This window comes from Rhincodon typus, chromosome 31 (genome assembly GCF_021869965.1).
Source record: "Rhincodon typus isolate 14 chromosome 31, sRhiTyp1.1, whole genome shotgun sequence".
Classification (NCBI taxonomy): Eukaryota; Metazoa; Chordata; class Chondrichthyes; order Orectolobiformes; family Rhincodontidae; genus Rhincodon; species Rhincodon typus.
In genome coordinates, this window is record NC_063362.1 from 20,441,491 (window position 1) to 20,469,442 (window position 27,952).

At 41.0% G+C, this 27,952-nt stretch overlaps 1 protein-coding gene and 1 long non-coding RNA gene across 9 annotated transcripts in view; one reads left to right on the top strand and one right to left on the bottom strand.

The window, feature by feature from the left end:
• Nucleotides 1-5,191: 5,191 nt before the first annotated feature.
• The window catches only part of tmco4 (transmembrane and coiled-coil domains 4), a 106,298-nt gene continuing 83,537 nt past the window's right edge, over nucleotides 5,192-27,952 (top strand). The window contains exons 1-5 of one of the 8 annotated variants that reach the window (XM_048615207.1): nucleotides 5,192-5,203; nucleotides 13,668-13,870; nucleotides 15,412-15,586; nucleotides 15,766-15,793; nucleotides 27,412-27,544. In XM_048615207.1, coding sequence (XP_048471164.1) covers nucleotides 13,746-13,870; nucleotides 15,412-15,586; nucleotides 15,766-15,793; nucleotides 27,412-27,544 — 461 coding nt within the window. In that variant the 5' untranslated portion in view covers nucleotides 5,192-5,203; nucleotides 13,668-13,745. Of the gene's footprint in view, nucleotides 5,204-5,610; nucleotides 5,771-5,842; nucleotides 6,038-7,430; nucleotides 7,529-13,667; nucleotides 13,871-15,411; nucleotides 15,587-15,765; nucleotides 15,794-27,411; nucleotides 27,545-27,952 lie in introns of those variants that run through there. The other 7 variants (XR_007265315.1, XM_048615203.1, XM_048615205.1 and 4 more) reach the window with 7 other exon arrangements.
• Nucleotides 15,396-27,729, bottom strand: LOC125486664. Its single transcript, XR_007265316.1, has 2 exons — nucleotides 27,455-27,729; nucleotides 15,396-15,807 (listed from the first exon to the last, which is right to left on the bottom strand). It is a non-coding gene; the product is annotated as an uncharacterized LOC125486664 (long non-coding RNA).

Here is a 27,952-nt window from a genome sequence, read left to right on the forward strand (position 1 = left end):
TGTTTCTTTATGTGAGGTGTTTATGATCAAGGTCCTTTTGCTCCGGTGTTGGTTACTGTACAAGCAAGAACACCATGTATTAGTAACAGGAGTTGTGACCTTAATAATCCAAAACAATTTACTGGATTTTTTACCTGCTACTGGATTTGGTTAGGTCAACATGCAACTGCAAAACCATTCACCATCCCCACTATGCCTGTTCTTTCAAGCCACAACATTTGCACATTTTAGTGTTTTTTAAAATGTTATTCACTGCCCTGAATTATTTACACAATTCAAGAATATAAACCTTTATAAGAAACTCATAAGCGCAAACAGCAACATAAATTAGAAATTACTGAACATAGCTTTAGTGGATGATTATTCAAATATCTTTGTCATATCTTTTAAAAGTGGTAGCACAGCTTCCTCTGGATGACATCAAATCAAAACCTTGTTTGTCCGTTTCAGTGACATTAAGATCTCTTCGCATTAATCGGAGGAATCTCTCCAAGTGCCTAGGCCAATGTGGCTTTTGCAACTAACACCATCTAAAACAGATTAGCTGGAGTCCAAATTTTGAGGAAGGGTCATTAACTCCGTTTTCCTCTCCACAGATGCTGCCAGACCTGTGGAGTTTCTCCAGCAATTTCTGTTTTTGTTTGTTAACTGGGGATTTGTCCAGTTGTTGGCTGTGAAACCTGATGTGTGATATTTTTGCCTACATAACAGCCTCACATTATGCATTAAATGTGCAGCACTTTGAGATGTTTCTGAGAGTAGTAGTATGTAACATAAAAGCACTCTTTCTTTCTTGACATTACATGTATTACCCCAAAAATAAAAGGCTATTCAATATCCAAAATTTTCTGAAGTCATGTGATTTCTTCTCCTCATGAATTTTGCCTGCACACGGGAATGAAACTGATATAGCACTTTGCTTTGCATCTTTTCCAACCAACTATCAAAATACATGTCATGCAAAGGATAATTAGAGCAGTGGCCCTTTTATTTTGCCTCTACAAAAGGCCAGAGTCAGTTCCAAGATCCCACAGAAATTTTTCCCACAGTCATGTCTACTTTTGCTTTAAAGTTTCAATTTTCCCAATTTGCATTTTCCGATCGTTCCTGCTTCCACTGGTCCCAGCTACATATAGCTCAACACAACCAGTGGAGATTTTCTGGTGTAATTATAGGGTTCCAGTCTCTGAGGGATCCCAATCTCTGATCTGGGAACACTGAAACATAGAAACACAGAAGATAGGAGCAGGATGAGGCCATTTGGCCCTTTGAGTCTGCTCCGCCTTTCATCACGATCATGGCTGATCGTACAACTTAATAGCCTAATCCTGCTTTCTCCCCATAACTTTGATCACATTCGCCCCAAGTGCTATATCTAGCCGCCTCTTGAATACAACTTGGAATCAACTCTTGGTATCAACTACTTCCCGTGGTAATGAATTCCACAAGCTCACCACTCTTTGAGTGAACAAATGTCTCCTCATCTCAGTCCTAAATGGTCTACCCCAAATCCTCGGACTGTGACCCCTGCCTCTGGACACACCCACCATCGGGAACATCCTCCCTGCATCGACCCTGTCTAGTCCTGTTAGAATTTTATAAGTCTCTACGAGATCCCCCCTCATTCATCTAAACTCCAGTGAAAACAATCCTAACCTAGTCAACCTCTTCTCATATGTCAGTCCCACCATCACCAGAATCAGCCTGGTAAATCTTCGTTGCACTCCCTTGAGAGGAAAAGCATCTTTCTTCAGAAAAAGAGACCACTGAATTCAAGTCTCAACATACAATTTGAGGGCCAAGGAAGGTGCATTCATAAAATAGCTAAACAGGTTGAATATCAACCCGTAAATCCTCCCAGCTCATCTCAGTGGCTGGTGTTTATAATGGGAGAGACTTCTAGTCAGCCATGTGATCTAAAGAAACAGGGGCCTCTACCATCACTATCCATGTCTCCAAATTACAACATGCATGAAAATGCAAGTTGACATAGCAACTTGATCTCCCCCTCCAAATGAATTGTAACACCACAACTCCATTTCTGCCACACCCAGATGGCCCCCAAAATTAGTCTGAACTAATGCAAAATCTCTTTCTCCCAATTTGAGGTGAGCCACTAGTCCATTTGGAAATCCAAGAGGATTGGTTAAAGCAATCCCTTCAAACTAAATCAGAGATAGCAGGAACTACTGCATCCGCTGCTCCCGATGTAGCCTCCTTTACATCGGTGAGACCAAGGGAAGGCTCGGAGACCGCTATGTACAGCACCTGCGCTCGGTATGCGACAAACGAGAATACCTTCCAGTTGCAAACCACTTCAACTCTCCCTCCCACTCCCTGGACGACATGTCCATCCTGGGCCTCCTCCAGTGTCACAATGACGCCACCCGGAAACTGGAGGAGCAGCACTTCATATTCCGCCTTGGGAGCCTACAACCCAATGGTCTCAATGTGAACTTTACTAGCTTCAAAATCTCCCCACCCATGGCCTTATCCCACGACCAACCCTCCCTCTCATTCCCGCCTCCTTGACATGTCCATCTTCTCTCCCACTTATCCACTCCCCCCACCTCACTGACCAATCCCCACCACTGCCTACGTGCACTCACCTATCGCCATCCCACCTACCTTCCTCAGCCCCTCTCATCCCTGCCTCCTTGACCTGTCCGTCTTCTCTCCCACTTATCCACTCCTCCCACCTCACTGACCAATCCCCACGACTGCCTACCTGCACTCACCTTTGACCATCCCACCTACCTTCCCCATCTCCACCCCTCCCCTCTCTCTTTCAAAGCCCCCCTCCTCCCCTCCCCCAATTCTGAAGAAGGATCCTGATCCAAAACATCAGCTTTCCTGCTCTTCTGATGCTGCCTGGCCTGCTGTGTTCCTCCAGCTCCACACTGCGTTATCCCTGCAAACTAAATTATGCTCTTTAAAATTCAGATTACAGTATACAGCTAATTCAAAAGTTGTTTCTGCACTAATTTGTTTTCAAGTTATTCAATAATTTGAATGAGACATTCATGACAATGGTAGGTTAGCAGGAACTGTTGGTTTACTTGTTATTAATTCCTTTGAAATGTATGAAGTTTAGAATGTTCAATCAATTGATCATGTGTGTTGGCATAACTTTGTCAATGTAAGTGCATGTCCAAAAAAGGGCTTGAATGTTAATGCAATTTAACCCAACTTTGATGGTTTATAGATGGTTACTTCTGCACTTTTATGATCTACAGAAAATTCTTTAAAGTGTTTCTGGATATAAGGTAGCAAAAGTACTTCTTTTGATGAAGAAAACGGTAATTCCTATGTTCTTTGCAGTTTCTAAAAGACTGGAAAATTCATCAAATAAAGGATCAAAAATCTAATTTATCTGGGGGCACATATCCTCAAACTTTCCCAGAAAATAATCCTGGTGCACACAACACTTGCATCCTCTTTCATGTTTCATGTATTTAAGAATGAATGCTCGGTTTACCCACATCTTAAATTACAAGCCTAAACACCACTAAACTTTGAATTTAATTGCTCATTTTCACACCACGGCCCCTGTGGAGCTGCCAGCTGTTCTTGAGCTGTATCAGTTTTTTGCTAGTTTTCTAAATTGGTATGTCAGAAGGACGAAGGCTAAGCAGGAAAGAGGTGAGATTGTGGGCAGGTCAAACATTTGCATGGTTAGGGGTCAAAGATACATGGGAACGGACATGAATGTCCCGTAACAAAGACTGTAGCTACTGAACAAATTATACTAAACAGTAAGCAACATCCTGGGAGATCTGCCTTCTCTAAAAAATATTTACACATCTATTAATCTTTTTGTGTTTTATAGGGACAAGTTATAGTAACTCTTTCTAAACTTTTGTTTGGTAGTATAGAATTTGAGTATCACTGAACAAAGACATATTTTTGTTGAAGCTTTTTGTCCTACATTCATTTGGACAATTTGCAAGATTAGCAATGTAAAGGGAAACAAGATTTTATGTTGTATGAGAAAAGTATGCTGACTGGTTGGCAAGTAGACTATGATTGATAAAGGTGTTGCCATGAAAAATTTACCAGTTAGATGATGACTGACAGTTGACTTGCAAGTTTTGTTCAAATTTAAATCAGGCAGGTTGACTCTGCTTGGTCAACAGCATTGCTCTGAGGAATGAACTAGAGTCTGGCTGTCACCTATTTCATTCACTGAAACAGACAGTGCAAAACTTTTCCTGATGAGTTTAAGGTAAAAATATTCAACAAAATGTGTTTTTTTTCCTGCAAGTTACTCACTGTCTTACTCCAGTGTCAGTATCATTAAACAGGGAAACACATTTATTTCCTTTCATTGAAACCTTTGGAAATGGGTTAAGCAGAGGCAATTCAGGCAGGTTTCCTCCTTCTGTTCACTATGTTCATGGTTGAAAGGCACATTCATGTAAGAACGGGGTGAAAATTATATCTCAAGAAAGTTGGATCTGAAAAAAGATCTGAAGATGGTCCTCACAATTCAATAGCTCATACATTGTAATTGTCCATGAGCCATAACTGAGATATGGAATGATAGTCTGCATGCTAACAGGAGCAATAAAAACCATGCCAAAATTCTGACCAGGGTGGTCAAAGGAAGGTGGGGTAAATTGGGACGTAGAGGTTGGTTGAGGTACTACAGGAGTTTCTTAAAAATTCATTCAGAGATTCATGCACATTCATAGTTGACCTTGAGATGGTGGCAGTCAACTGTCTTCTTTAACGACTGTAGTCCATTTGGCGTAGGTACACCCAATGTGCTGTTAGGGAATTTCAAGGTTTTGACCCGGTGACGCTGAAGGAATGGTATAAATTTCCAAGTCAGGAGGGTGGCTGGCTTGGGTTGTCTTCCAATGTATCGGCTACCTTTGTCATTCTAGATGGAAGTGGTCATGGGCGTGGAAGATGGTGTTTTATGAGCCTTGGTGAATTTCTATAATGCATCTTGTAGATGGTACACTGCTGCCACTGAGCATTGGCAGTTGTGTGATGGTGGTGGAGGAAGTGAATGTTTGTGGATGTGGTGCCAATCAAGCTGGTTGCTTTGACCTGGTGTCAAGCTTCTTGAGTGTTGGGCCCATCCAGTTAAGTGAGGATCCAATCAGATCCCTCACTGGCACCTTTTAGATGGTGGACAGTCATTTAAGAACATGTGGATGAGTGCTTAAAATTCCAGGCTATGGATCAAAGGCAGGTAATGGGATTAGTGTAATTTGGTGTTTATTGGTCGGCATTGGTGGGCCGAGGGGCCTGTTTTAGTGCCGTATGACTCTATGGCGGTGAATTACACACTGCAGGTTTCCTCAAAAGATGCTGAACCTTTATAAAAACACTTCAACTGCATCATTGTGACCATTTCTGGGCACCGCGATTCAGGGACAATGCCAATTCTGTGATTTCATTTGCGAGAGGTTCAGAATTCCTAATCAACCAACCCATTAAATTAAACAAAAACAAAAAGGAAAGGTCACAACACCCGAAACGTTAACTCTTGACTTTTTCTGCACAGATGCTGCCAGACCTGCTGAGCTTTTCCAGCAACTTCTGTTTTTGTTCCGGATTTAGAGCACCCGCGCTTCTTTCGGTTTCTACGAGATTAAAGTCGCCTGTGTGTTCTGGTTCAATCCAGTTACTCTGCACAAGCTCGTGCACCGGGTACTTCGCGTGCCAGTAGACGTGCGCGCTCCAGCGGCCCTGAGCGTGCTCGCCCCCGTCCAGTGACCGGAAGCGGCGGCGGAAGCTGAGAGCTGGCATTTAGCAGGTAACGGACCCCTCCCCACCCCCAGCCCCACTCGCTGTTATTTGCCACCGGAGGTTCTACTAATCAGTTTCTCTCTAGGCCCCGACCCCCAAACGCTTTTCTGTGTTGGTGTAACTGTCTATTTCATTAACTAACTAACTGCTGCTGTTGTGAACTGTACGTTAAGACAGATAAATACTCAGGAATTGCTGTCTTCATCAGGAAAACCACTTGCCATAGTTAAAAACAGGGGGTAACCTGCTTAAATACCACCTGCAACAATTATAGGTATTTTTCCTGAGTTAATCTGCCCCTCAGCCAGAACAATAATGCCCTCATCTAGTCAGAAGTGCTGAATAATGCCCACACTCCTTGATAAGTACAGAAAGTAATCATAATTCCCAAAGGGAAAATACCTGACTGATGCCTTTTCCTGCTCAACCGGTAAACATTGAATCTAATCCTGATTGGGGGAAAAGGCATCCACTGTTCTCGGGTTCCAGATTCAGTTATACCAGAACTGCCAGCTTTCCTGAATTGCAGTGCCCAGACTGATCATAGTGCTGCAGATCAATTGTTTTTACAAAAGTTCAGCATTTCTTGAGGAATCTTGCAGCAAGCAACTGACCTCCTATCCCTCCAAAGCCTGTCCATCAAGGCATATTAGGTTTCATTCCATTCTCCAGATCAATGCCTTCTTGCATCAAAAGTAGAGCACAGTCAATGCAGATCAACAAAGATTCTGTGTTTTTGAAATTCCCTGTGAAACTAATGTGTGCAATGAATATTTTTAAAATTTGACTACTTGTCTATAGGTCTGAAAAGATTAATACTGAGGAGTGCCATAAGCACCGCTCATGATGAAGGCCTTGGCTTAGGATTTTGAAGGAGTGGGACCTAATATTTGGCACATCTCTGTAACAATGTAACCAATCACTAACATGCAACAAACTATATTAACTACAAGAGCCTGTTGACCCTGAAGTGGTTTTCCTTTATTACACTGGACCAAGCCTCCCTGTTGTTTACTTAAAGAGGATGGTAGGGGCAACCTTCGTGATGAGCAGCAACATTGCAGGGAACTGACATGACAAGTGGATGCTAACCTGCAAAATTGTTAATTTAGACTTAGAAGTAAACTGACATTCACTTTGAAACAATCAAGTGAAACTGCCATTTTGGGATGAAAGTACTGGAGAAACCGGATCCCATCTAATATTATTAGAGGGACAGAACATCTGCCATAAAAATAAACCATAAAATATTGAAATAACTTAATTTTGAGTGCTCTTACTGCTCTTGGGATAGCAGTCAGTGTATAAAGAGGACTGAATTCCACAGCAAGGCAAGCTTTAGAGTAGTTTAGTCTGAAACTGACAAGTATATGAAATCTCAACCAGACAATGGAGTATGTCTGGAACTCATTGCCTGAAAGAGTGGTAGATGCAGAAACTTTTGTTGCGTTTAAAAAAAAGTTTGGATATTCATTCGATGTGCTATAATCCACAAGGTCATGGACCAAGAGTTGGAAAGTGGAATTAAGCTGGATAATGCTTGCAACATTGTGTTATAGATTTTCTGCATTTCGGTATTTAAAGGATTCTGAGTAGTGATGGATGTTTGAGACCTTTGTTTTGCTTGAGGCTTGGTCCAGATTTGAACGTGAAGCTACTGAATTTCACACCTATTTGTGAAATTTGTCTTTTGTCTATGATCAATGTGATGAGGGGTCAGATGTGGATAAGGAAGCATCAACAATTATGGCTGTAAAATTACAAAGTAAGTTATGCGTAACGGTAATAGTGATCTGTCTCAGGACAGCCCTTCTGCTGACATCTCATGGTCTTGTCCTTTCTTCCTGTTGTTTATAAGAGTCTCATACTTTTGATTTCAATGAGCAGCATGACTGTAGGAAGTGAATACAAGAAATGGTTTCCCATTACCTTCCCCAAATATGTTTAAAGGAAACACAAATCGTCTTCCTGAAGGATCCTTTGCCTGTAAGCAGCCATGGTCTCTTGAGGTTCTAGCTCTTCCATCATCACTATTGGAAACCTGCTGGTTTCACTGTTGACCATGGCTCATGACCCTGACAATGCACCCTTACTTGAACTTTCTTGGGATGACATGCAAAAGTATGGAGATGACCTCCCTCTGAGGTCTCAAATGAGCCTGCTACCCAAGTCACAATTGTAGATTTGATTTTATGAGTATGCAATTAAGTGTTTGTCAGAGCTCTGGTGCTGCCTTCCATATCTTTTTTCTATGTAACTTGTCCACATTCTATTGCTTGTTCCTTGTTGACTGAAATCACATCCTATCATAGGGCAAATAATCTATTTAAGGGCTTCTACTATTCTGCTTGGTTCATATCAATGTGTTTTTAACAGTAAAGTGGCATCAGTTTATTTGAGATCTGGCAGGCCCAGTGTTAATAATAAAGGACCAAATGGTGTCAACCTCGGTTCAGTTGAAGCCACTGATCTTTAAATGAGAAAGTTGTGGATTCAAGTCCCACTCTCAAGATTTGATGTTTCAGTGCAGGATTGGGGAATTTGTATACTCTTGGACGTTTCATCTCTTAACTGAGATGTTAAACTGAGGCCCAGTCTACCCTCTTGATTAGATCTGAACAATGATCAGGGGAATCCTCCTTGTATCATTATCCTATTACTGCCTGTGAAACCTTGCTGTGTGCAAATTGTCTGCAGCATTTTTACATTGCAACAGTGACAACATTTCCAGATTATTTAATTGGCTGTAAAGTGCTTTGGGATATTCTGAGGTTGTGAAGGGTGATATATATTTAACAGTACTGATCATCTCTAGTATCTAGGCAGGCAATGGTTTATGGAGAGTTAAGGACCAATCAGAATTATTGTTTTGAGCCCAAATGACTTTTTGATTTTAAAGATTAATTAACTTTGTTTAAGATCAATGTGTGATACAGCATTACGTAAAATTCATGCAGTCTCTTTGAACTGGCTGTGGGATGCAGAAGTTGGTCACGTCGGAGATGAGAGCTCTGCGGATACTGGATCTTCAGCTGTTTAACTGAATGCATTTTAGCAATTGAGTGAAACTTGTCCTCAGTCAGAAAGCCTAATTCCTATCGTGAAGCTCATTTGAGTTAGTGTATCAAGTAAATATTCCCCATTCTTTGTATTAGGAGCCGATGTGAAATTTTGAAATTTGCTCACTTGCCAATTGAGTATGCACCGCAATTACAAGGGGAAACATAGCAAACTCAGATCTCTTAAGATACAGCTGTTAATGGAAATCTAGACCCCCTGAGTTTGGGTGCTGAATTGATGCAGTTCTTGCTGACTGGTGGAGCTCATTTTGAGCAGCTTGCTTTTTTTAATGTTTGGATCATATTTCACAGTTTGCTGCAGGGATTCTGTGATTTTGAAGGTCATAACCAAAAAATAAGGTTAGTGAACAATGCTGCAAGCTGAATTTTTCACAGCCCCAACTTTGAGGAATATTGTGAGAATTTCTTGTTTCCTCACTGAGGTTTGCTGCCCTGCAGTTGAGTATACAACCTGTCTAAATTGTATGAAACATTTGAAGTATGGGGCAATGCATGCCAAGGTCTCGTTATAAATTAATGTTCTGATTAAGGAGTTCACATGGTGATTCAAGCTTCAAGAGAGATAGTTGAGTAATTATAGAGTTATTACTATTAACAGAACAGTGAAATTCAATTTGAAAACTGTTTGATATTTATTCTAGTATAATGTAAATTCCATGGAGCCTATTCTATTTAAGTTCAGTTACTGTTAACAGTCACTTTCACCATGAGACCCTAAGCAGTAGTGAGACAGGAGAGAAGGTTGAGACTGGTACAGAAGCTAAAGAGAACAAGTTAAATAGACAAGGCAGGCAAGAGAACAGCAGAGGACGAGAGGAGACTGATAAATTAAACTGCATGTATTTCAATGTAGGAGGTCCTACAGGTCAGGCAGATGAATTCAGGACATGGGATGGGGATTTCATAGCTACTACAGAAACATGGCTGAGGGAGGGACAGAACTGGCAGCTCAATGTTCCAGGTATAGATGTTATAAGAAGATTAGAAATGGAGGCGAGAGAGGAGGGTGAGTGGCATTTTTGATTAGGGAAAACATCATAGATATTCCTGAGGGATTGTCCAGTGAAGCTATATGGGTGGAACTGGGAAATAAGAAAGGGATGATCACCTTATTGGGATTGCACTATAGGCCCCCTCCCCCCAATAGTCAGTGGGTAACTGAGAAGGAAATATGTATGGAGATCACAGATAGCTGTAAGAATAATAGGGTTGTAAGAGTAAGGGATTTTAACTTTCCAAACCTGACTTGGACTGTCATAGTGTTAAGGGCTCAGAAGAGGAGGAATTTAAGTATGTTCAAGAAAATTTTCTCAATCAATATGTAGATGGCCCTACAAGAGAAGGAGCAAAACGCAACATCCTGTTGGGAAATAAGGCATGCCAAGTGATTGAGGTGTTAGTGGGCAGCACTTTGGGACCAGTGACCATAATTCCATTAGTTTTAAAATAGTTATGGAAAAGAAAAAGGAGTAGGGAACACTGGATGAATATTTAGGCTCTAGGTTAAGAAAATGAGGGAGGCATATGTCAGGTATAGACAGCTGGGATCAAGTGAATCCCTTGAGTATAGTGGGTGTAAGATTGCACTTAAGAGAGAAATCAGGAGGGCAAAAAGGGGACATGAGATAGCTTTGGCAAATGAGGTAAAGGAGAATCCAAAGAGATGCTACAAGTATATTAAGGGCAAAAGAGAACAAGGGAGAGAATAGGGTCCCTTAAAGATCAAAAAGCCCATCTATGTGTGGAGCCACAGGAGATGGGTGAGATCCTAAATAAATATTTTGACTCAGTATTTACCATGGGGAAAGGCCCGGAAACTGGGGAACTCAGAGGAAATAAATAGTGATGTCTTGAGGAGTCTACATTACAGAAGAGGAGGTGCTGGAGGTCTTAAAACGCAAAAAGGTAGATAAATCCCAGGACCTGATCAAGTATATCCCAGGACATTGTGGGAAGCTAGGGAGGAAATTGTGGGGACCTTAGTGGAGGTATTTCTATCATCGACAGCCACGAGTGAGGTGCTGGAAAACTAGAGGATAGCTGTTGTGCCATTATTTAAGAAAGACTGCAAGGAAAAGCCAGGGAACTATAGACTGATGAGCCAACGTCAGTGGTAGGTAAGTTGTTGGAGTGTATTCTGAGAGACAGGGTTTGTATGTGTTTGGAAAGGCAAGGACTGATTAGGGATAGCCAGCATGGGTTTGTGTGTGGGAAAATGTGTCTCAAATTTGATTGCGTTTTTTGAAGAGGTAACCAAGAAGACAGATGTAGGCAGAGTGGTAGACATTGACTACAGGGACTTCAGCAAGGCAAAAACCTTTGACAAGGTTCCTCATGGTAAACTGGTTAGTAAGGTTAGATCACATGGGATCCAGGGAGATCTAGCCAATCGGATACAAAATTGGCTTGACGATAGGAGACAGCGGGTGGTGGTAGAGGGTTGTTGTTCAGACTGGAGACCTGTGACCAGTGGTGCCGCAAGGATCAGTGTTGGGTCAATTGTTGTTCGTCATTTATGTAAATGATTTGGGTGAGATTGGATGAGAATGCAGGAGGCATGGTTGTAAATTTGCGGATGACACCAAAATTGATGGTATATTGGTCAGTGAAGAAGGTTATCTAAGGGTACCACGGGATCTTGATCAACTGGCCAGTGGGCCGAGGAACAGCATGGTAGCTCGGTGGTTAGTGCTGCTGCTTCATGGTGCCAGGGACCCAGATTCAATTCCAGTCTTCGGCGACTGTCTGCGTGGAGTTTGCATTTTTTCCCCATGTCTGCGTGGGATTCCTCCTGGTGCTCTGGTTTCCTCCAACTGTCCAAAAATGTGCTGGTTCGGTGGATTGGCCATGCTAAATTGCCCGTAGTGCCCAAGATGTGCAAGTTAAGTGAATTAGGGATGATGTGGGACTGGGTGAGATACTTTTTGGAGGGTCGAGTTGGACTTGATGGGCCGAATGGCCTGCTTCCACACTGTGGGGAGTTCTATTATTCTGTGAATGGCAGATGGAATTTAATGTAGATAAATGCGAGGTATTGGATTTTGGTAAAACAACCAGGGCAGGACTTACACAGTTAATGGTAGAGTGCCATCACGGGTAGACAGGGTGGTGAAGAAGGCATTTGGCACACTTGCCTTCATCGGTCAGAGCACTGAGTACAGTAGTTGGGATGTCATGTTATCGCTGTACAAGACGTTTGTAAGGCCACATTTGGAGTACTGTGTACAGTTCAAATTGCCCTGTTAAAGGATGTTATTAAACTGGAAAAGGGTGCAAAAAAGATTTACAAGGATGTTATTGAGACTGAATGGTTTGAGTTATAAGGAGAGGCTGGATAGCCTGGGACATTTTTACCTGGAGCGTGGGAGGCTTCCGTAGGGTGACCTTATAGAGGTTTATAAAATCCATGAGGGTCATAGATAAGGTGAATTGCCAAGGTCTTTTCCTCATGGTAGGAGAATTCAAAACTAGAGGGCATAGGTTTAAGGTGAGAGTGGACAAAGGGTGATGCATAAATGGAACGAACTGCCAGAAGAAGTGGTAGAGGCGGGTACAATTACAACATTTAAAAGAAATTTGGACAAGCACACGATGCTGTGACTTTAAGAGGTTATTTTGTCCTTTTTTTTGAGAAGTTTTAAGGCAGAGGTGCCAACCAGTCTACAGAGTGGTTAGCACTGGTGCCTCACAGCGCCAGGGACCCAAGTTCAATTCCACCCTCGGGCGACTGTCTGCATGGAGTTTGCACATTCTCCCTATGTCTGCGTGGGTTTCCTCCGGGTGCTCCAGTTTCCTCCCACAGTCCAAAGATCTGCAGGCGAGGTGGATTGGCCATGCTAAATTGCCCGTAGTGTATGGGGGTGCGTAGATTAGGTGTGTTATAGGGGGATAGGTCTGGGTGGGATGCTCTGAGGGTCGGTGTGGACTTGTTGGGCTGAAGGGCCTGTTTCCACACTGTAGGGATTCTCTGATCTATGAAGACCCACTGGGGTAAACAGTTTGTGAGGCCTTGGGGGTTTTTTAAAAGTTGGAACCATAGAAGCTGCCTGGATGGGTTCTCTCACAGGCCAGGATTTATAGTTTAGTGTTTTAGCTTTAAACAGTTGCTGTTGTGGACTTGAAGAATTGGAAGCTATTTTCTCTCTCTTGATTAAAGCAAAAGCTGGGAGTTCTCTTCCTGGGTTGCCAGATTGCTTGTGAGACAAAATCTGTTTTCCTGAATTTGCCTTTTTGCCAAGGGATGTGTTTATGGGATGTTACTGAATTGGAACGGTTAATTTGTAATAGATACTGTATCTATTATTCGGTTGAGTTTTTCAATACAGTTACTCTAATCCTTCCTTCTTTCATTGTGTTTTAACTATAGTGTTTAAATAAATTGTGTTTTGCTTAACATCAAGTAGTTTGACCAGTCACATTGTTTCTGGAGCATGTCACTTTATATTTGCCTTAAAAATAAGAAAAAGTTCAGGTCTAGGCTACCTTCTTAAAATATTTGAGGGAATCTGGTCTGGTCTATATCATATAGATAGGAAAGGTTCAGAGGGCTATGGGCCAAAAGCAGGAAAATGGGACTGGTCTCAGTTTAGGAAACCTGGACAACATGGATGAGTTGGGCTGAAGGGCCTGTTTTGTGCTGTTATTCTCTGTGACTGTTCAACTCTATGGGTGTTGTGTTGCACATTGTCAAGGTGCACAAACAAGTTCATATGTGTATCACTACGTTATTGCAGAATTGTTTAGAAACAGTATTGGAGTTGATCCATGTTTACACTGCTCATGGTTTTCTTTTTACTCTCAATCAATTTTCTGTTTTGTTTGTAGAAAATCTCCTTTTCTCTGATACCAGCTGAAGATGACCATATAACTGGCCAAGACAGAGCAGCTCATGGCCTTGTGACAATGGCCTGCTCAGATGAAACGAAACTTGAGTTGGTTGGTCGACTGCTGAGTGAACCAGGAAGGTTTGCATATGGCGGCCTGTGTGGAGTTACGCTGTCATTGTTGTTTTTAGAAGAGGAACACAGGTTGGTACTCCAGTGTAGAACACCAAGTATCAGGAGTTGGTACTGGATGTTTAGTTTGGTATCCACCTTACACACTTGCAGCAGGGATCGCTGAATAGTAAACTGAAAAAGGAAGCAGGCTGCTTTTTTTTTCTTTGCCCTCTCCTTAATTCTGGGGCACTGAGATCCTTGTTGTGATTTTATCACTATCCTAGATGAAAGTGGACAACTTAGTACTAGCCAGGGATGGAAACTGAGACTAGACCATATTGGGCAGTAGCAGATGTTGATCACATCAGGATCATTTTCAAACTGGTTTCCAATTTGAGCATTATGTAGCTTTCAACCATCTGCTTTTAAGTAGCCAAAACATTTGGAAAAACTCTGAGGAAGTTGTTCAAGAACTGATCGATACATATGTCTGTATGTATCTGTATATGTGTTTGTATGTATTGAGTGTCAGCTTTTCAACCCAGCTGTTAGAATCTAACATGTAAAAGTTGCTTTACTTGTTGGCCTTGAGGCCACTAGCATTAACTAAGCAGGTCCTTTAGAATGCAAGACTAGAGTTAGATACTAAGAACTGACACTAATTCATCAATGTTATTTACTTCCATTGGTTGTTAGCTAAATTTGAGGCAGGAAAAATTAAACTGAGATCTAGATTGTGGATGGGTTTATTGACAATTTATCTCCCAAAGAAGTTTCATATAATATCAAGCCTCAAAAATGCAGTTTCTAAAAATCTTGTACTACCTTGAAAGGACACTCTCTGAATTATATCTTGTTGTTGCCTTATGTGAAGCTTATTTTCTTAACGCTGGTTGCAGCTGATTTTTTAAAACAAAGTAGATATTTCCTGATATGAAAGTATTAATGGCTTTACTTGATCACTCTATGCTACTAAAATTGTGAAATTGCCGTGGTTTGTAGCTAAGTGAAATTAAAATGATTTGTTTTACTTAAATTGATAATACCGAGATATGCTTTTAGAGCTACAGACAATTCCAAAATGGAATTAAATGCAGCTAATCAGTTACAAAATACACAATGTTTGTAGGTCTGTGCCCACATAAGATAATTCTATTGCTTTTGGAACTCTCATTTTCCTGTAACCTCTAAGCTCTGATTAATTGTGCTTTTATGTGCTGTAATAAATGCGATGCAATGTCTGCGTACCTTGCAACTTAGATTATGACAAACTCATGTCCTACAGAACTATTGTTCTAACCCTCATTATCATGAGCCAAAAGTCTAAATTCATGACTGTTTTCACAGAATCGTAGAATTGTTACAGAACAGAAAGGGGCACTTCAGCCTATTATCTGCAGAACAGTTCAGCTAGTGTTACTCTACTGCTTTTTCCCGATAGCTCGCAATTATTTTACTCTTCAGATAATGAGCTGTCAGTGCTCATGTGTACACATAGGTGGGTACATCTGTGTGACTGCATATGCTCATATTTATAGGTCTGTAAAGTGTTCATGCATATATGCATTGGTCACTTTTATTTACAAAATTTATTAAAGAAAGGTCACTAACTGTATTTCTTGGTTTTGTAGGCAGTTCAGAATGAAATTTATTAAAGGACTTGTACAATGGCTGCAGCTCTCAGAATCTGTCTTGCCAGTCATGGAGGTTTTTGCCAATGGAATGGGAGGGGAAGGAACAGACACGTTTGCAGACCTGCTACTAAAAGAACAGGTTTTGGAGGGCAGTCCAATCCTCATCACTCAGGTACATATTCTATATGGCATCCTGCTGTGCTGTTCTGTCTGCTGTGCCCTATTGGATTGTTCACTTTTTTCTTGAGGTTCCATTGGTGCTGCATATGTTTGTTTGAGAATTTCTGTGAAATGTTTTCTTTTACTTTGGAAGAACTCATATTCAATCTAATTTTTGCTCTTCTGTCTTAGGACCTTGTCTCCTTTTCAGTGAAAGATGGTGAGTTCTGGATCCTGTAACGGTAAAAATAGAAAATCCTGGAAATATGTTATTTTGTAATATCCCTCCCACTTCTACCTATCAAATTACTGAACCAGAAACCTTCCCAAATAGTTTCCCTCCTGAGACCTGTCTTTCATGCTTGACAATTGGTGTGAGGAGAATCGTTTGGATTTGAAAGTTTAGCTGTTCACAGATACTGTCAGAACTGTTGAGTTTCTCCAATACTTTCTGTTTTTATTTAATATTCCAAGACTATAAAGGCAGTAGGAGTATACTTAAGAGGGAAATCAGGAGGGCAAAAAGGGAACAAATAGGGTTAAGGCAAATCCAAAGGGATTCTACAAATACATTAAGGACAAAAGGGTAACTAGGGAGAGAATAGGGCCCCTTAAAGATCAGCAAGGTAGCCTATGTGTGGAACCGCAGGAAATGGGGGAGGTACTAAACGAATATTTTGTATTAGTGTTTACTATGGAGAAGGATATAGAAGATATAGAACGTGGGGAAAGAAATAACGACATCTTGAAAAATGTCCATATTACAGAGGACATGGTGCTGGATGGCTTAAAATGCATAAAGGTGGATAAATCCCTGGGACCTGATAAGGTGTCCACTAGAACTCTGTGGGAAGCTAGGAAAGTGATTGCTGTGCCCCTTGCTGAGATGGCCACAGGTGAGGTACCAGAAGACTGGAGATTGGTTTATGTGGTGCCACTATTTAAGAAAGGTGGTAAGGAAAAGCTAGGGAACTATAGAGTGGTGAGCCTGACGGTGATGGGCACGTTGTTGAAGGGAATCCTGAGGGACAGCATTTACATGTATTTAGAAAGGCATGGACTGAATAGGGATAGTCAACATGGTTTTGTGCGTGGGAAATCGTGTCTCACTAACTTGAGTTTTTTGGAGAAGTAACGAAGAGGATTGATGAGGGCAGAGCAGTGGACATGATCTATGTGTACTTCAGTAAGGTGTTCAACAAGGTTCCTCATGGTCGACTGGTTAGCAAAGTTAAATTGCATGGAATACAGGGAGAACTAACTATTTGGATACAGAACTGGCTAAAAGGTAGAAGACAGAGGCTGGTGGTAGAGGATTGCTTTTCAGACTGGAGGCCTGTGACCAGCGGTGTGCCACAAGGATCGGGACTGGGTCCACTGTTTTTTGTCATTTAAATAAATGATTTGGATGTGAACATAGGAGATGTGGTTAGTAAATTTGCAGATGACACCAAAATTGGAGGTGTAGTGGACAGCGAAGAAGGTTACCTCAGAGTACTACGGGATCTTGATCACATGGGCCAATGGGCCGAGGAGTGGCAGATGGCGTTTAATTTAGATAAGTGTGGGGTGTTGCATGTTGGGAAGGCGAATCAGGGCAGGACTTATACACTCACACTTATACATGCCACATCCTTTCTTTGTTTTGCTTGCACTTTGTCTTTCCCTCACTTACTCATGCTGTTATGTCATAGAGTCATACAGCACAGAAACAGACATTTTGGCTCAACTCATCCGTGCTGACCAGGTTTCCTAAACTGAACTAGTCCCATTTGCCTGCATTTAGCCTATATCCCTCTAAACCTTTCCTATCCTTTTCTACTTGTCCAAATGTCTTTTAAATGTTGTAACTGTACCCACCTCTACCATTTCCACTGGCAGCTCATTCCATATATGCACCAACCTCTGTGTGAAAACGTTGTCCATCAGGTCCCTTTTAAATGTTTTCGCTTTCATCTTAAACCTGTGCCCTCTAGTTTTGGACTCCCCTACCCTGGAAAAAAGACCTTGGCTATTCACTTTATCCATGCCCCTCATGATTTTATACACCTCTCTAAGGTCACTCCTCAGCTTCCTATGTTCTGGGGAGAAAAGTCCCAGCCTCTCCTTATAACTCAAACCTTCCATTCTCGGTAACATCCTTGTAAATCTTTTTTGTCCCCCTTCAAGTTTAATAACATCCTTCCTATAGCAGCATGACCAGAATTTGTTTGTTTGGTGCATGTCATTGCCAAGTGTGCAGGATTGAGTAGTGTATAATCGCCAATCATTTTTGGAATAATCTGAAGGTCCATATTACTTAAATTGGAGCAAAATAATTACGACAATGACAAATCATTCCCGGAAATTGAAATTACATTTCAGATCAGTGAAGAATTTAAAGATGTGGATCTACAGTGGGGGGAATGAGCGGATTTATCAAAACGAAAAAACCTAGTATTATAGCATTAAAAATTGCAATTGATTCACTTATTATAGATTCATAAAATGCTGAATATTCAGATAATTATGTGAAGTTAAATTGTGTCTGAGATATTGAACTTCTTTCTGTATGTTATGGAGTTGATTGTTATTCTGCCACTTTTGCAAAACATTGAGTCAAGTCATCATTACTCATAGAGGTGCTTCCTAACCCTGGCTTTACATTAATAGCAGCTGCTGTGTGCCTTGCTTTGAATGATTTCCCAATGCAGAAAATTCCAAAGGTAGAAGTGTGGTTTGTAAATGAATAATCTGATCACAGGGAAGATTCAAAGTGATTGTGTTGATAAATGGATTGAGAAAGTCCCCAATTTGGGAGGAGTTGTATAAAGTTCAGGATTCCAAGATAAAGAGTTTGACAATGAGACAATGATTTAACTGATTCTGCAACATCACAAATTTTGATTTGTTGGTATTTGGTGGATAGTTCTCCAGCTGTGACATTGAACAGAAAGTAACATTGCGGAGAGAAGGAAACATTGGGAATTCTGTAAATGTGAAAAACAAAAAAATAGAAAGGCGCAGAACATCTGCACAAGAAAGATGCTCCAAAGGATCAAGTCCCAGCCTATACAGATTCTCCCTATGACTCAAACCTTTCAGTTTTGGTAACATCCTTAAATCTTTTTTGCACCTTTTCCAGTTCAATAACATCCTTCCTATCGCAGGGCGATCAGAATTATATGCAGTACTCCAAATGTGGCCTTACCAACGTCTTGTACAGCTGTAACATGACGTCCCCCAATTCCTGTACATGATGCTCTGATTGATGAAGGCAGGCATGCCAAATGCTTTCTTCACCACCCTGTCTACATGTGATGCCACTTTCAAGGAAATCTGTATCTACACCCCTAAGTTTCCCTGTTTGGACATTCAGGAGGGGAGAGAAGTAACTATGAATTGGACACTTGTGCATCCAAGATGCTTGGCATCTGTGTAGCTATAAGTTACCAAAGGCCTTAAGGATAAGAAGAAGATGGGACAAGATTGCTATGAAGGGAAAATAGAGGGAAAACAAGGCCCAGGGCCTTTTCTGTTCAGTTTTGTTACAACTTTCTATTTTGATACAAATGTTCTTCACTGGCTTCCCACACCAAATGTGAGGTAGCCAAATCAACTAAGGAAACCAATGACATTCTGTTCTTTTTAATAGGTTTCTCGACTGATACTGTGACAATGCCTCCTATACTGACACATGGGCCACATTTTAGAGTGTCTGAGCAGTACCATTTGCTATTCTGTAGGAAAGAGGATCATCACTTTCCAGTCTTGCCCCGCCATAGGTGTAATGCTGGAGGACAGTGGCCAACGTACATTTGTAAAAAATGAAGAAAGATTGAGTAATATTGTCCCAGTTAATACCTGGATAGTTAAAATCCCCTACTATTGCCTTACTATTTTTACACTTCTGAAAAATTTGATTACATTTTTGATGCTCTATCTCTCCCTGACTGTTTTTGCATCAACAGTACACACCTAACAGCATGTTCGTAAAAATTTATTCATGGGATGCAGGTATTGCTATCTCAGACAACATTTACTGCCCATTCCTAAGAGTCAACCATATTGTTCTGGATGTGCAGTCACATGTAAGCAAGATCAGGTAAGATGACAGATTTCCTTTCCTAAAGGGCATTGGTGAACCAGACGGGTTTTTACAACAATTGACAGAGGTTACATAGATGCCATTAGACTAGCTTCTTATTTCATCTTTTTTATTGAATTCAGATTTCACCATCTGCCATGGTAGGATTTGAACTCATGTCCCCAGAACATCAGCTTGATGTTCTCAATTACTAGTCTCATGACACTACCATTACACCACCACCTGCCGTTGTGTTTCCTCCTTTTGTGTTTATTACTTCTACCCATATGGCCTTTTTTGATGATCATTCCAACATATCATCCCTCCTCACTGCTATAATTGATTGCTTGATCAATATTGTGACGCCACCCTTCTTCTTCTATCCCCTTTTTTCTTTTGTCTGAATACCCTGTAACCAGGAATGTTGAGCTGCCAATCCTGCTATCTTTCAGTCAATTGATCTGGCTGTGGTCTGCAACTAGTCTTGGCTATGATGTCATACTCTCACATACCTAACAATACCCTCAGCTCGTCTGTCTTATTCCTCAGGCTCCTTGCATTAAGGTTTAATCCATTTAGCCTTGTCAACCCACTCCTTTCTTATCTAGACTATGTTTCCTCTGCATTCCAGTCTCATTGACCCAGTGTTTTAAAAACCAATTCCATCTCATTTTCTTGCCCTTCTGACATACTTGTTGGGATCCCATTCCCTTACTAATCTATTTTAAAACCACCCCAACAGATCAGCAAACCTCACCACGAGGATGTTGGGCCTGTTCCTATTCAGATGTAACCCATACAACTTGTACAGGTTCCTAAAAATGGTCCCAATGCCTTACAAATCTAAAGACCTCTCTCCTGAGCCATAAATCTATCTACTCTATCCTTCTATCCTTATACTCACTGCTGCGTGGCACCAGGAATAATCTGGAGATTACTACCTTTTGAAGTCCTACTTTTCAATTTCCTATCTAACTTCCTAAAGTCTACTTGCAGGACCTCATTTTTCTTTCTTCACATGTCACTGGTCCTAACATAGACCATGACCTCTAGCTGTTCAAGCTCCTCCTTCAGAATACTCTTAGCAAAGATTTATTTCTGTGAGAAAGAAAGGCTCTTCAGAGAGGATACATTAGCCATGGCTAAATAAGTAGGTTAGGCGTAGTATTAAATTGACTGTGTAGAAATCAGCAAAGATTATTGGTAGTTTAGAAATTGGACAGACTTTAAGAAGCAGCAATAAATGATTAAGAATGTCATAAAAGGGCAGAAAACAGAGAATGAGAGAAAATTATTTAGTAATATTGAAACATATAGTAAAGGTTCCCTTAAGTATTTGAACAGGTAAACAGTAACTAAAGCAAGTGTTGGTCCTCTACAGAGACAGTCTAAGGAATTGATAATGGATAATAGGCTATGAACAAATATTTTGTGTTTGTTTTTGTGGTCGAAGTCTTAGAAAAACTCCCAATCACAATATAAGTCCAGACGTGAAGAGAGGGCTGACTTAAAACAATCACTGTCACCAAGGGAAAAAAAGCTAGTAAAACTAATGGTCTGAAAGTACTGTATCCTAGAGTATTAAATTAAGTCGCAGCACAGATAGTACTTGCATTGGTTATATTCTTTTAAAATTCCTTAGATTCTGGAATACTCAGAGCAGGTTAGAAAATGGCAACATAACACCTTTATTCAAGGAAGGAAGATGACAGAAAGCAGGAAACTACAGTCTAGTAACATCAGTGACAAGAAAGATGCTGGAGAAAACATTATAAAAGAGTTTATAGCAAATACCAGAAAATCACAATGTGACCAAATTTTAGAGGACACTGTTTAAGAATTAATAGTGTCGTTCTGAAACAGTAATGAGATTTCTTTTCTCTAAGAGCCACTTAGAGTGTGAAATTCTCTTTCTCAGAAGGTAATGAAGACTGTATATTTAAATTTATTCAAGGCTAAGTTAGACAGAATTTTGATAGGATATCAATGGTTATGGGGTGCAGACCATATCCAGATCATTGGTTGGTGGAGCAGGCTTGAACGTCCAAACAGCTTGCTTCTGCTCACAAGTCTGATGCTGCTATGCACACATCATGAATGCAGTAGTCTGTGTACACTAAAGCACAAAGATTTAGAATGAGCTATCTAATGTGCAGTCAAACTATACCAAGAGTTCAATATCCCCTACTCAGCTTTAGTAAGCAGTACTGTCACAAGTTCGGTTGCTAACCTTGGTTAGACAGCAGCTGGTGTTATGATTAGTGTTAATGATAATGGATTACAGCGGGTTTAAGATCAGTTGTGGATTTGGCCCCTGCCCAATATATAGTCACCTCTGGTGGAAAGTGTGTGAACATTGGGTGGAAACAGGATCAGACTTTGATATATTGTTGTGGTTAGATAGATTATTTAAGCTCACATAAAGATTGCTGAACAATGTGACGCATTGCAAAGCTGCCTGTCTTCCGGGAACTGCACCTAGCCAGACTGAACACCTTCTTGACAAGAGAGAAAGTTGAAAATTAGCAAAATGCCCAGATGAAGACACAGATTTCTCACATTAAAAGGCAAATCAAACCAGTTAAAACTAGGTAGTCCTTATTTGCTGTTCCTTATTCAAGTTAAATATCAATGAATATTAATTATTCAGTCCAGTGCTCAAGGTGCTTATTATTGATTTGAATAGTCGTGGCCAATTTGTGTTGCATAAGCTGCAAATGCATACTTTTTCTAGAAGCTCAACCTGCTTATGAGACTCTATTACCTGTGTGTACAGAAGGAGCATTTTTATTTAATGGAACTGGGTACTGTAGTCATTTCAACTTCAGTCTTTTACTTCTGGGATGTGTGTTGAAATCCACCTGAATTTGGCAGGGCAAAGCTGTCCTCTGCTGACTGGAGCCTGTATCAAATCAGTTTGCCCAGTTTTGAGAGTTGCAAGCTGTGAAACATTCTTACAGGCTTAGAGCCAAGACAGTGCTGGCCCAAGGATTTGGCAAAAACCACCCCCACCACACCCCACCCTACCCTCCACTCATACCCAAACACGTGTGCACAGTCATCAAAGAGAAAAAATTGAAGTCAAGAATGAAATTTTACTTTTATTTACTTGGCATTCACTTCCATCTAATTTGGTACCCCTTAAAGCCTGATGGCCTAGGTGCTGCTCGATTCATTTATATGGTATGGCCAACCCTGGCAGAATCTGTCAGCATTCAAAATTAGCTTGGGGCATATGAACAAAGGAAAATGAGCTGAGGAGAAAATGTGGTTTGAACTATTTGCTTGCATGAAGGATAAACACTGACGTGAACTGCTTAGAGTTAATGTCCTGTTTCATTCTGTATTTCTAGTCACAACCCAGGTCCCCATGGGTATTTTTTCTCACTAATTAGCATTAACTTGATTTTTGACTGGCTAGAATAGGAATGAGGATTATAATATTTGTGTATGAAAAGACATTCCTGAAGTTGGTGCATATTTTTGGGACTGCATGGATTGAGTTTAACCTTGGATACAACCAATACTATTGCGTTAGGACTGTTCAATGGGACTTCATCCCTGCTGATACTAATCCTGAAAATGTTCCATTCCCCACCACAGAAATTCCTCACTTTGATGAGCAGAAATATTTTTAACATTTATTTGCATAAATATTATGTTTAAAACCTCCTTTCGCAGATTTTTTGCTTATTTTTGTCCTGTCTGCTAACGATAGGAACATTCCACGTTGAAAGTAAAGACTTTACCACCGTGCTGTGTACCATCTTAGTGACTTCAGCAATATCTTGCAATGCTTTACCATGCTTTACTCCAAAATACATAATTAAATGTTTGCTTGTCCATATTCTTGCTGTGTGATCTGTTGGTGTGCCCGTTGTGGTATAGGTATTCAGAGAGTGGGTTAGATTGGCTGTTGATGATTTAGAGGGGATGTGTTGATACAGGATGAGTTGTTGATGGTTCCAGTACATATACTTTAACACCTTCCTTTGGTCTAATTTATTTAGTTAATCAAAATATTAATTGATACAATCATCAATATTCGTTTTATTCTTAACCTGAAAAGTAGCATTTTAGAAACATTGAAGATAGGAGCGGGAGGAGGCCAGTTGTCCTTTGAGCCTGCTCCGCCATTCATCACTATCATGGCTAATCGTCCAATTAAATAGCCTAATCCTGCTTTCTCGCCATAACCTTTGATCACATTCGCCCCAAATGCTATATCCAGCCATGTCTTGAATCCATTCAATGTTTTGGCATCAACTACTTCCTGTGGTAATGAATTCTGCAGGCTCACCACTCTTTGGGTGAAAGAAATGTCTCCTCATCTCTGTCCTAAATGGTCTACCCCGATTCCTCAGGCTGTGACCCCTGCTTCTGGACAGTCCGACTGTTGGGAATATCCTCCCTGCATCTACCCTGTCTAGTCCTGTTAGAATTTTAGAAGTCTCTGTGAGATCACCCCTCATTTGTCTGAACTCCAGCGAAAACAATCCTAACCTAGTCAATCTCTCCTTATACGTCAGTCCTGCCATCCCCAGAATCAGCCTGGTAAACCTTCGCCGCATCCCCTCGAGAGCAAGAGCATCCTTTCTCAGAAAAGGAGACCAAAACTGCACACCGTATTCTAGGTGTGGACTCACCAAAGCCCTCTATAACTGCAACAACACATCCTTGGTTCTGTACTCAATACCTTTCACAATGAAGGCCAAGATACCATTTGCCTTCTTTACCGCTTGCTACACCTGCATGCTTACTTTCAGCGACTATGCACAAGGACATCCAGGTCCCGCTGCACACTCCCCTCTCTCAATTTACAGCCAACCTGATAGTAATCTGCCTTCTTGTTTTTGCTTCTGAAGAGAATAACTTCACATTGTTCCAAATTATACTGCATCTGCCATTGATTTGCCCACTCGCCCAACCTGTCCAGATCATGCTGAAGGATCTCTGCATCCTCATCACAGTTCACCCTGCCACCCAACTTGGTATCATCTGCAAACTTTGAGATGTTACATTTTGTTCCCTCATCCAAATCATTAATATGTATTATGAATAGCTGGAGTCCCAGCACTGATCCCTGTGGCACCCCACTAGCTACTGCCTGCCAATTTGAAAAGGACCCATTAATTCCTACATAGAGATAACAAGGTGTAGAGCCTTCTTCAGGCCCGAAACATCAGCTTTCCTGCTCCTCTGATGGTGCTTGGCCTGCTGTGTTCATCCAGCTCTACACCTTATTATCTCAGATTCTCTAGCATCTGCAGTTCCTACTATCTCTGAACCCATTAATTCCTACACTTTGTTTCCTGTCTGCCAACCAGTTTTCTATCCATCTCAATACACTTCCCCCAATCCCATGCACTTTAATTTTGCGCAATAATCTCTTAGGTGGAACTTTGTCAAATGCTTTCTGAAAGTCCAAATATACTACATCGACTGGCTCGCCCTTGTAAACTCTACTAATTACATCTTCATAGAAATCCAACAGATTTGTCAAGTATGATTTCCCCTTCATAAATCCAGGCTGACTCAGTCTGATCCTGTCTGCTCCGCTATAAAGAACTTAATAATGGATTTGAGAATTTTCCCCACTACCAATGTTAGGTTTACTGGTCTATAATTCCCTGTTTTCTCTCTACCTCCCCTTTTGAATATTGGAGTGACATTAGCTACCCTCCAATTTGCAGGGACTGTTCCAGAGTCTATAGAATCCTTGAAGATGACAACCAATGCATCCACCATTTCTAGAGTAATTCCTTAAGTACTCTGAGATGTAGATTATTAGGCCCTGGGGAATTATCGGCCTTCAATACCATCAATTTTCCCAGCACCATTTCTCTACTAATATTGATCTCCCTCAATTCTTCCCTCTCTCGAAATCTTGCATTCTTCAACATTTCTGGTATCTGATTTGTGTCCTCTTTTGTGAAGACAGACCCAAGTATGTATTCAGGTGCTCAGCCATTTCTTTGTCCCCATTATACATTATACATTCCTCTGATTTTTGTCTGTAGGGGATCTACATTTGTCTTCAATCTCTTTCTCTTCATGTACCTATGGAAACTCTTAGTTTCAGTCTTTATGTTCCCTGCAAGCTTACTTTTGTACTGTATTTTCTTAATCAATCCCTTGGTCTTTGCTGAATTCTAGACTGTTCCCAATCCTCAGACATATTATTTTTCTTGGCCAATCTGTATGCTTCTTCCTTGGAGACAGTAAGGACTGCAGATGCTGGGAGCTAGAGTCAATAAACGTGGAGCTGGAAAAGCACAGTAGGTCAGACAGCATCCGAGAAGCAGGAAAGTCAACGTTTTGGGCTGAAACTCTTCGTCAGGGCTGGGAAGGTGGAGGGGAGCCCAGAATTAAATAGAGGGAGGGGAGTGGGTTTTGGGGGAGGTGTTGGTGAGATAGAGCTAAGTGGATGCAGGTAGGGGGTTATTGTGGTTGGTCAGTGAGAAGGGTGGAGCGGATAGGTGAGTCAGAAGATGGACAGATTGGGGGAGGAGAGATTTTGAAGCGGGTGAAGTCAATATTCAGGCGATTGGACCATAAGCTTCTTCCTTGGATCGAATCCTAATTCTAATTTCCTTTGTAAGCCATGGATTGGCCCTCTTACCCATTTTGCTTTAGTGCAGACAGGAATAAACAGTTGTTGCAGTTCCCCCATGTGTTCCTTGAATGTTTGCCGTTGCCTATCTAGTGTCATCCTTCTAACTCTCCCTAATCTATCAAGGCCAACTCACACCTCATACCTTCATAGTTTCCTTTATTAAGATTCAGCACCCTAGAGTCTGAATCAACTACCTCACTCTCCATCTTGATATTCTATTATGTTTGGTCACTCATCCCCTAGGGATCTCGCACAGCTAGATTGGCAATGATTCCCTCTCATTACACAGTATGCAGTCTAAGATGGCCTGCTCTCTCTTTGGTTTCCCCACATATTGGTCAAAAAAATCATCCTGTATACACTACAGGAATTCCTCTTCTATTGTGGCTGATTTGATTTGCCCAATCTATGTGCAGATTAAAATCAACCATGATCACCGAAATTCCCTTATCATATGCAGCTCTAATTTCCTGTTTAATGCCATTCTCAGCATCACCACTGCAGTTTGGGGGTCTATATATGACACTCGCTAATGTTTTTTGCCCATTGGTACTTCTTAACTCTGCCCATACAGACTCCACATTGTTAGAGCTAATATCCTTTCTCACTATTGTGTTAATTTCCTCTTTAACCAGCAATGCTGCTCCGTCACCTTTTCCTTTCTGCCTGTCCTTCCTAAATACTCAATACCCTGGGACATTCAGTTCCCATCCCTGGTCACCCTGCAGCCGTGTTTCCGTAATCACAATTATATTGTGCTCGTTTACATCTATCTGTGCGATTTGTTTGTCTACTTTATTGCAAATGCTCTGCACATTAAGGCACAAGGTTTTTGAGCTTTGTGGTGTCTGTGCGCTAGAAGCAAACAGGATGGTGCATATTTGGTTTTCACTGATCAACACACTCAGAACCCCACCTGAGAGGACACTATGGGTCTGTATGGTTCAACCTTACACTGGGCATTGCAGTTCTGGTCTTTGCTTGGTATAAGAGTATTTGTCAGATCTGTTTATTGAAACCTGAAACTACCCAATGTCAAACACATTACTTATTATCAAATCTGGTATATTTAGATAATGCAAAACGAACAAAATAAAAGTTTTAGCCGTTCTAGAGTGTTCTAACTAGAATGCTTCATTTCACATTTGTGTTGAAGGATACTACGATGCACGTGCGAGGGTCCTCATCCGTCACATCACCTGTCTCTTGCGAATTTCATTTGAAGAACTGGAGATCTTTGAGGAATCGTTGGTAAAAAGTCTGGAAGGATGTACAGAAACAGAGTCTGAGTAAGAAAAACATTAACTTAGAAAACATTTCACAACTCCAGTGTTTTTTGTGCTAGGGAAATAACAGCCAGCATTTTTAAACAAGGAAATGCAAAGCGCTGAACAATTGCCTCTGTTTTCAAATCATATCGTTTATGATTCATGGCTTTTGACTTATCTTCTTTGGGAGGGAAATGGGGTGAGACCGCAATCTCGCAAGTGTTTACAAAATGAAATTTATGAGCAGTGAAAGCAAACAAATAAAAACCACCACAAAATGTATTACTACTGTGACCTTGAACACTATATCTCTCTGCGTCATTGGGAATTGAGTTCAGGTTGTTTGGCTCCTAGTAGCTGCTGTGCACGTATTGTTTGACAAGGTTTTTCAAGGTGATTGGGTGACATCTGATCACCAGATTCAGAGAA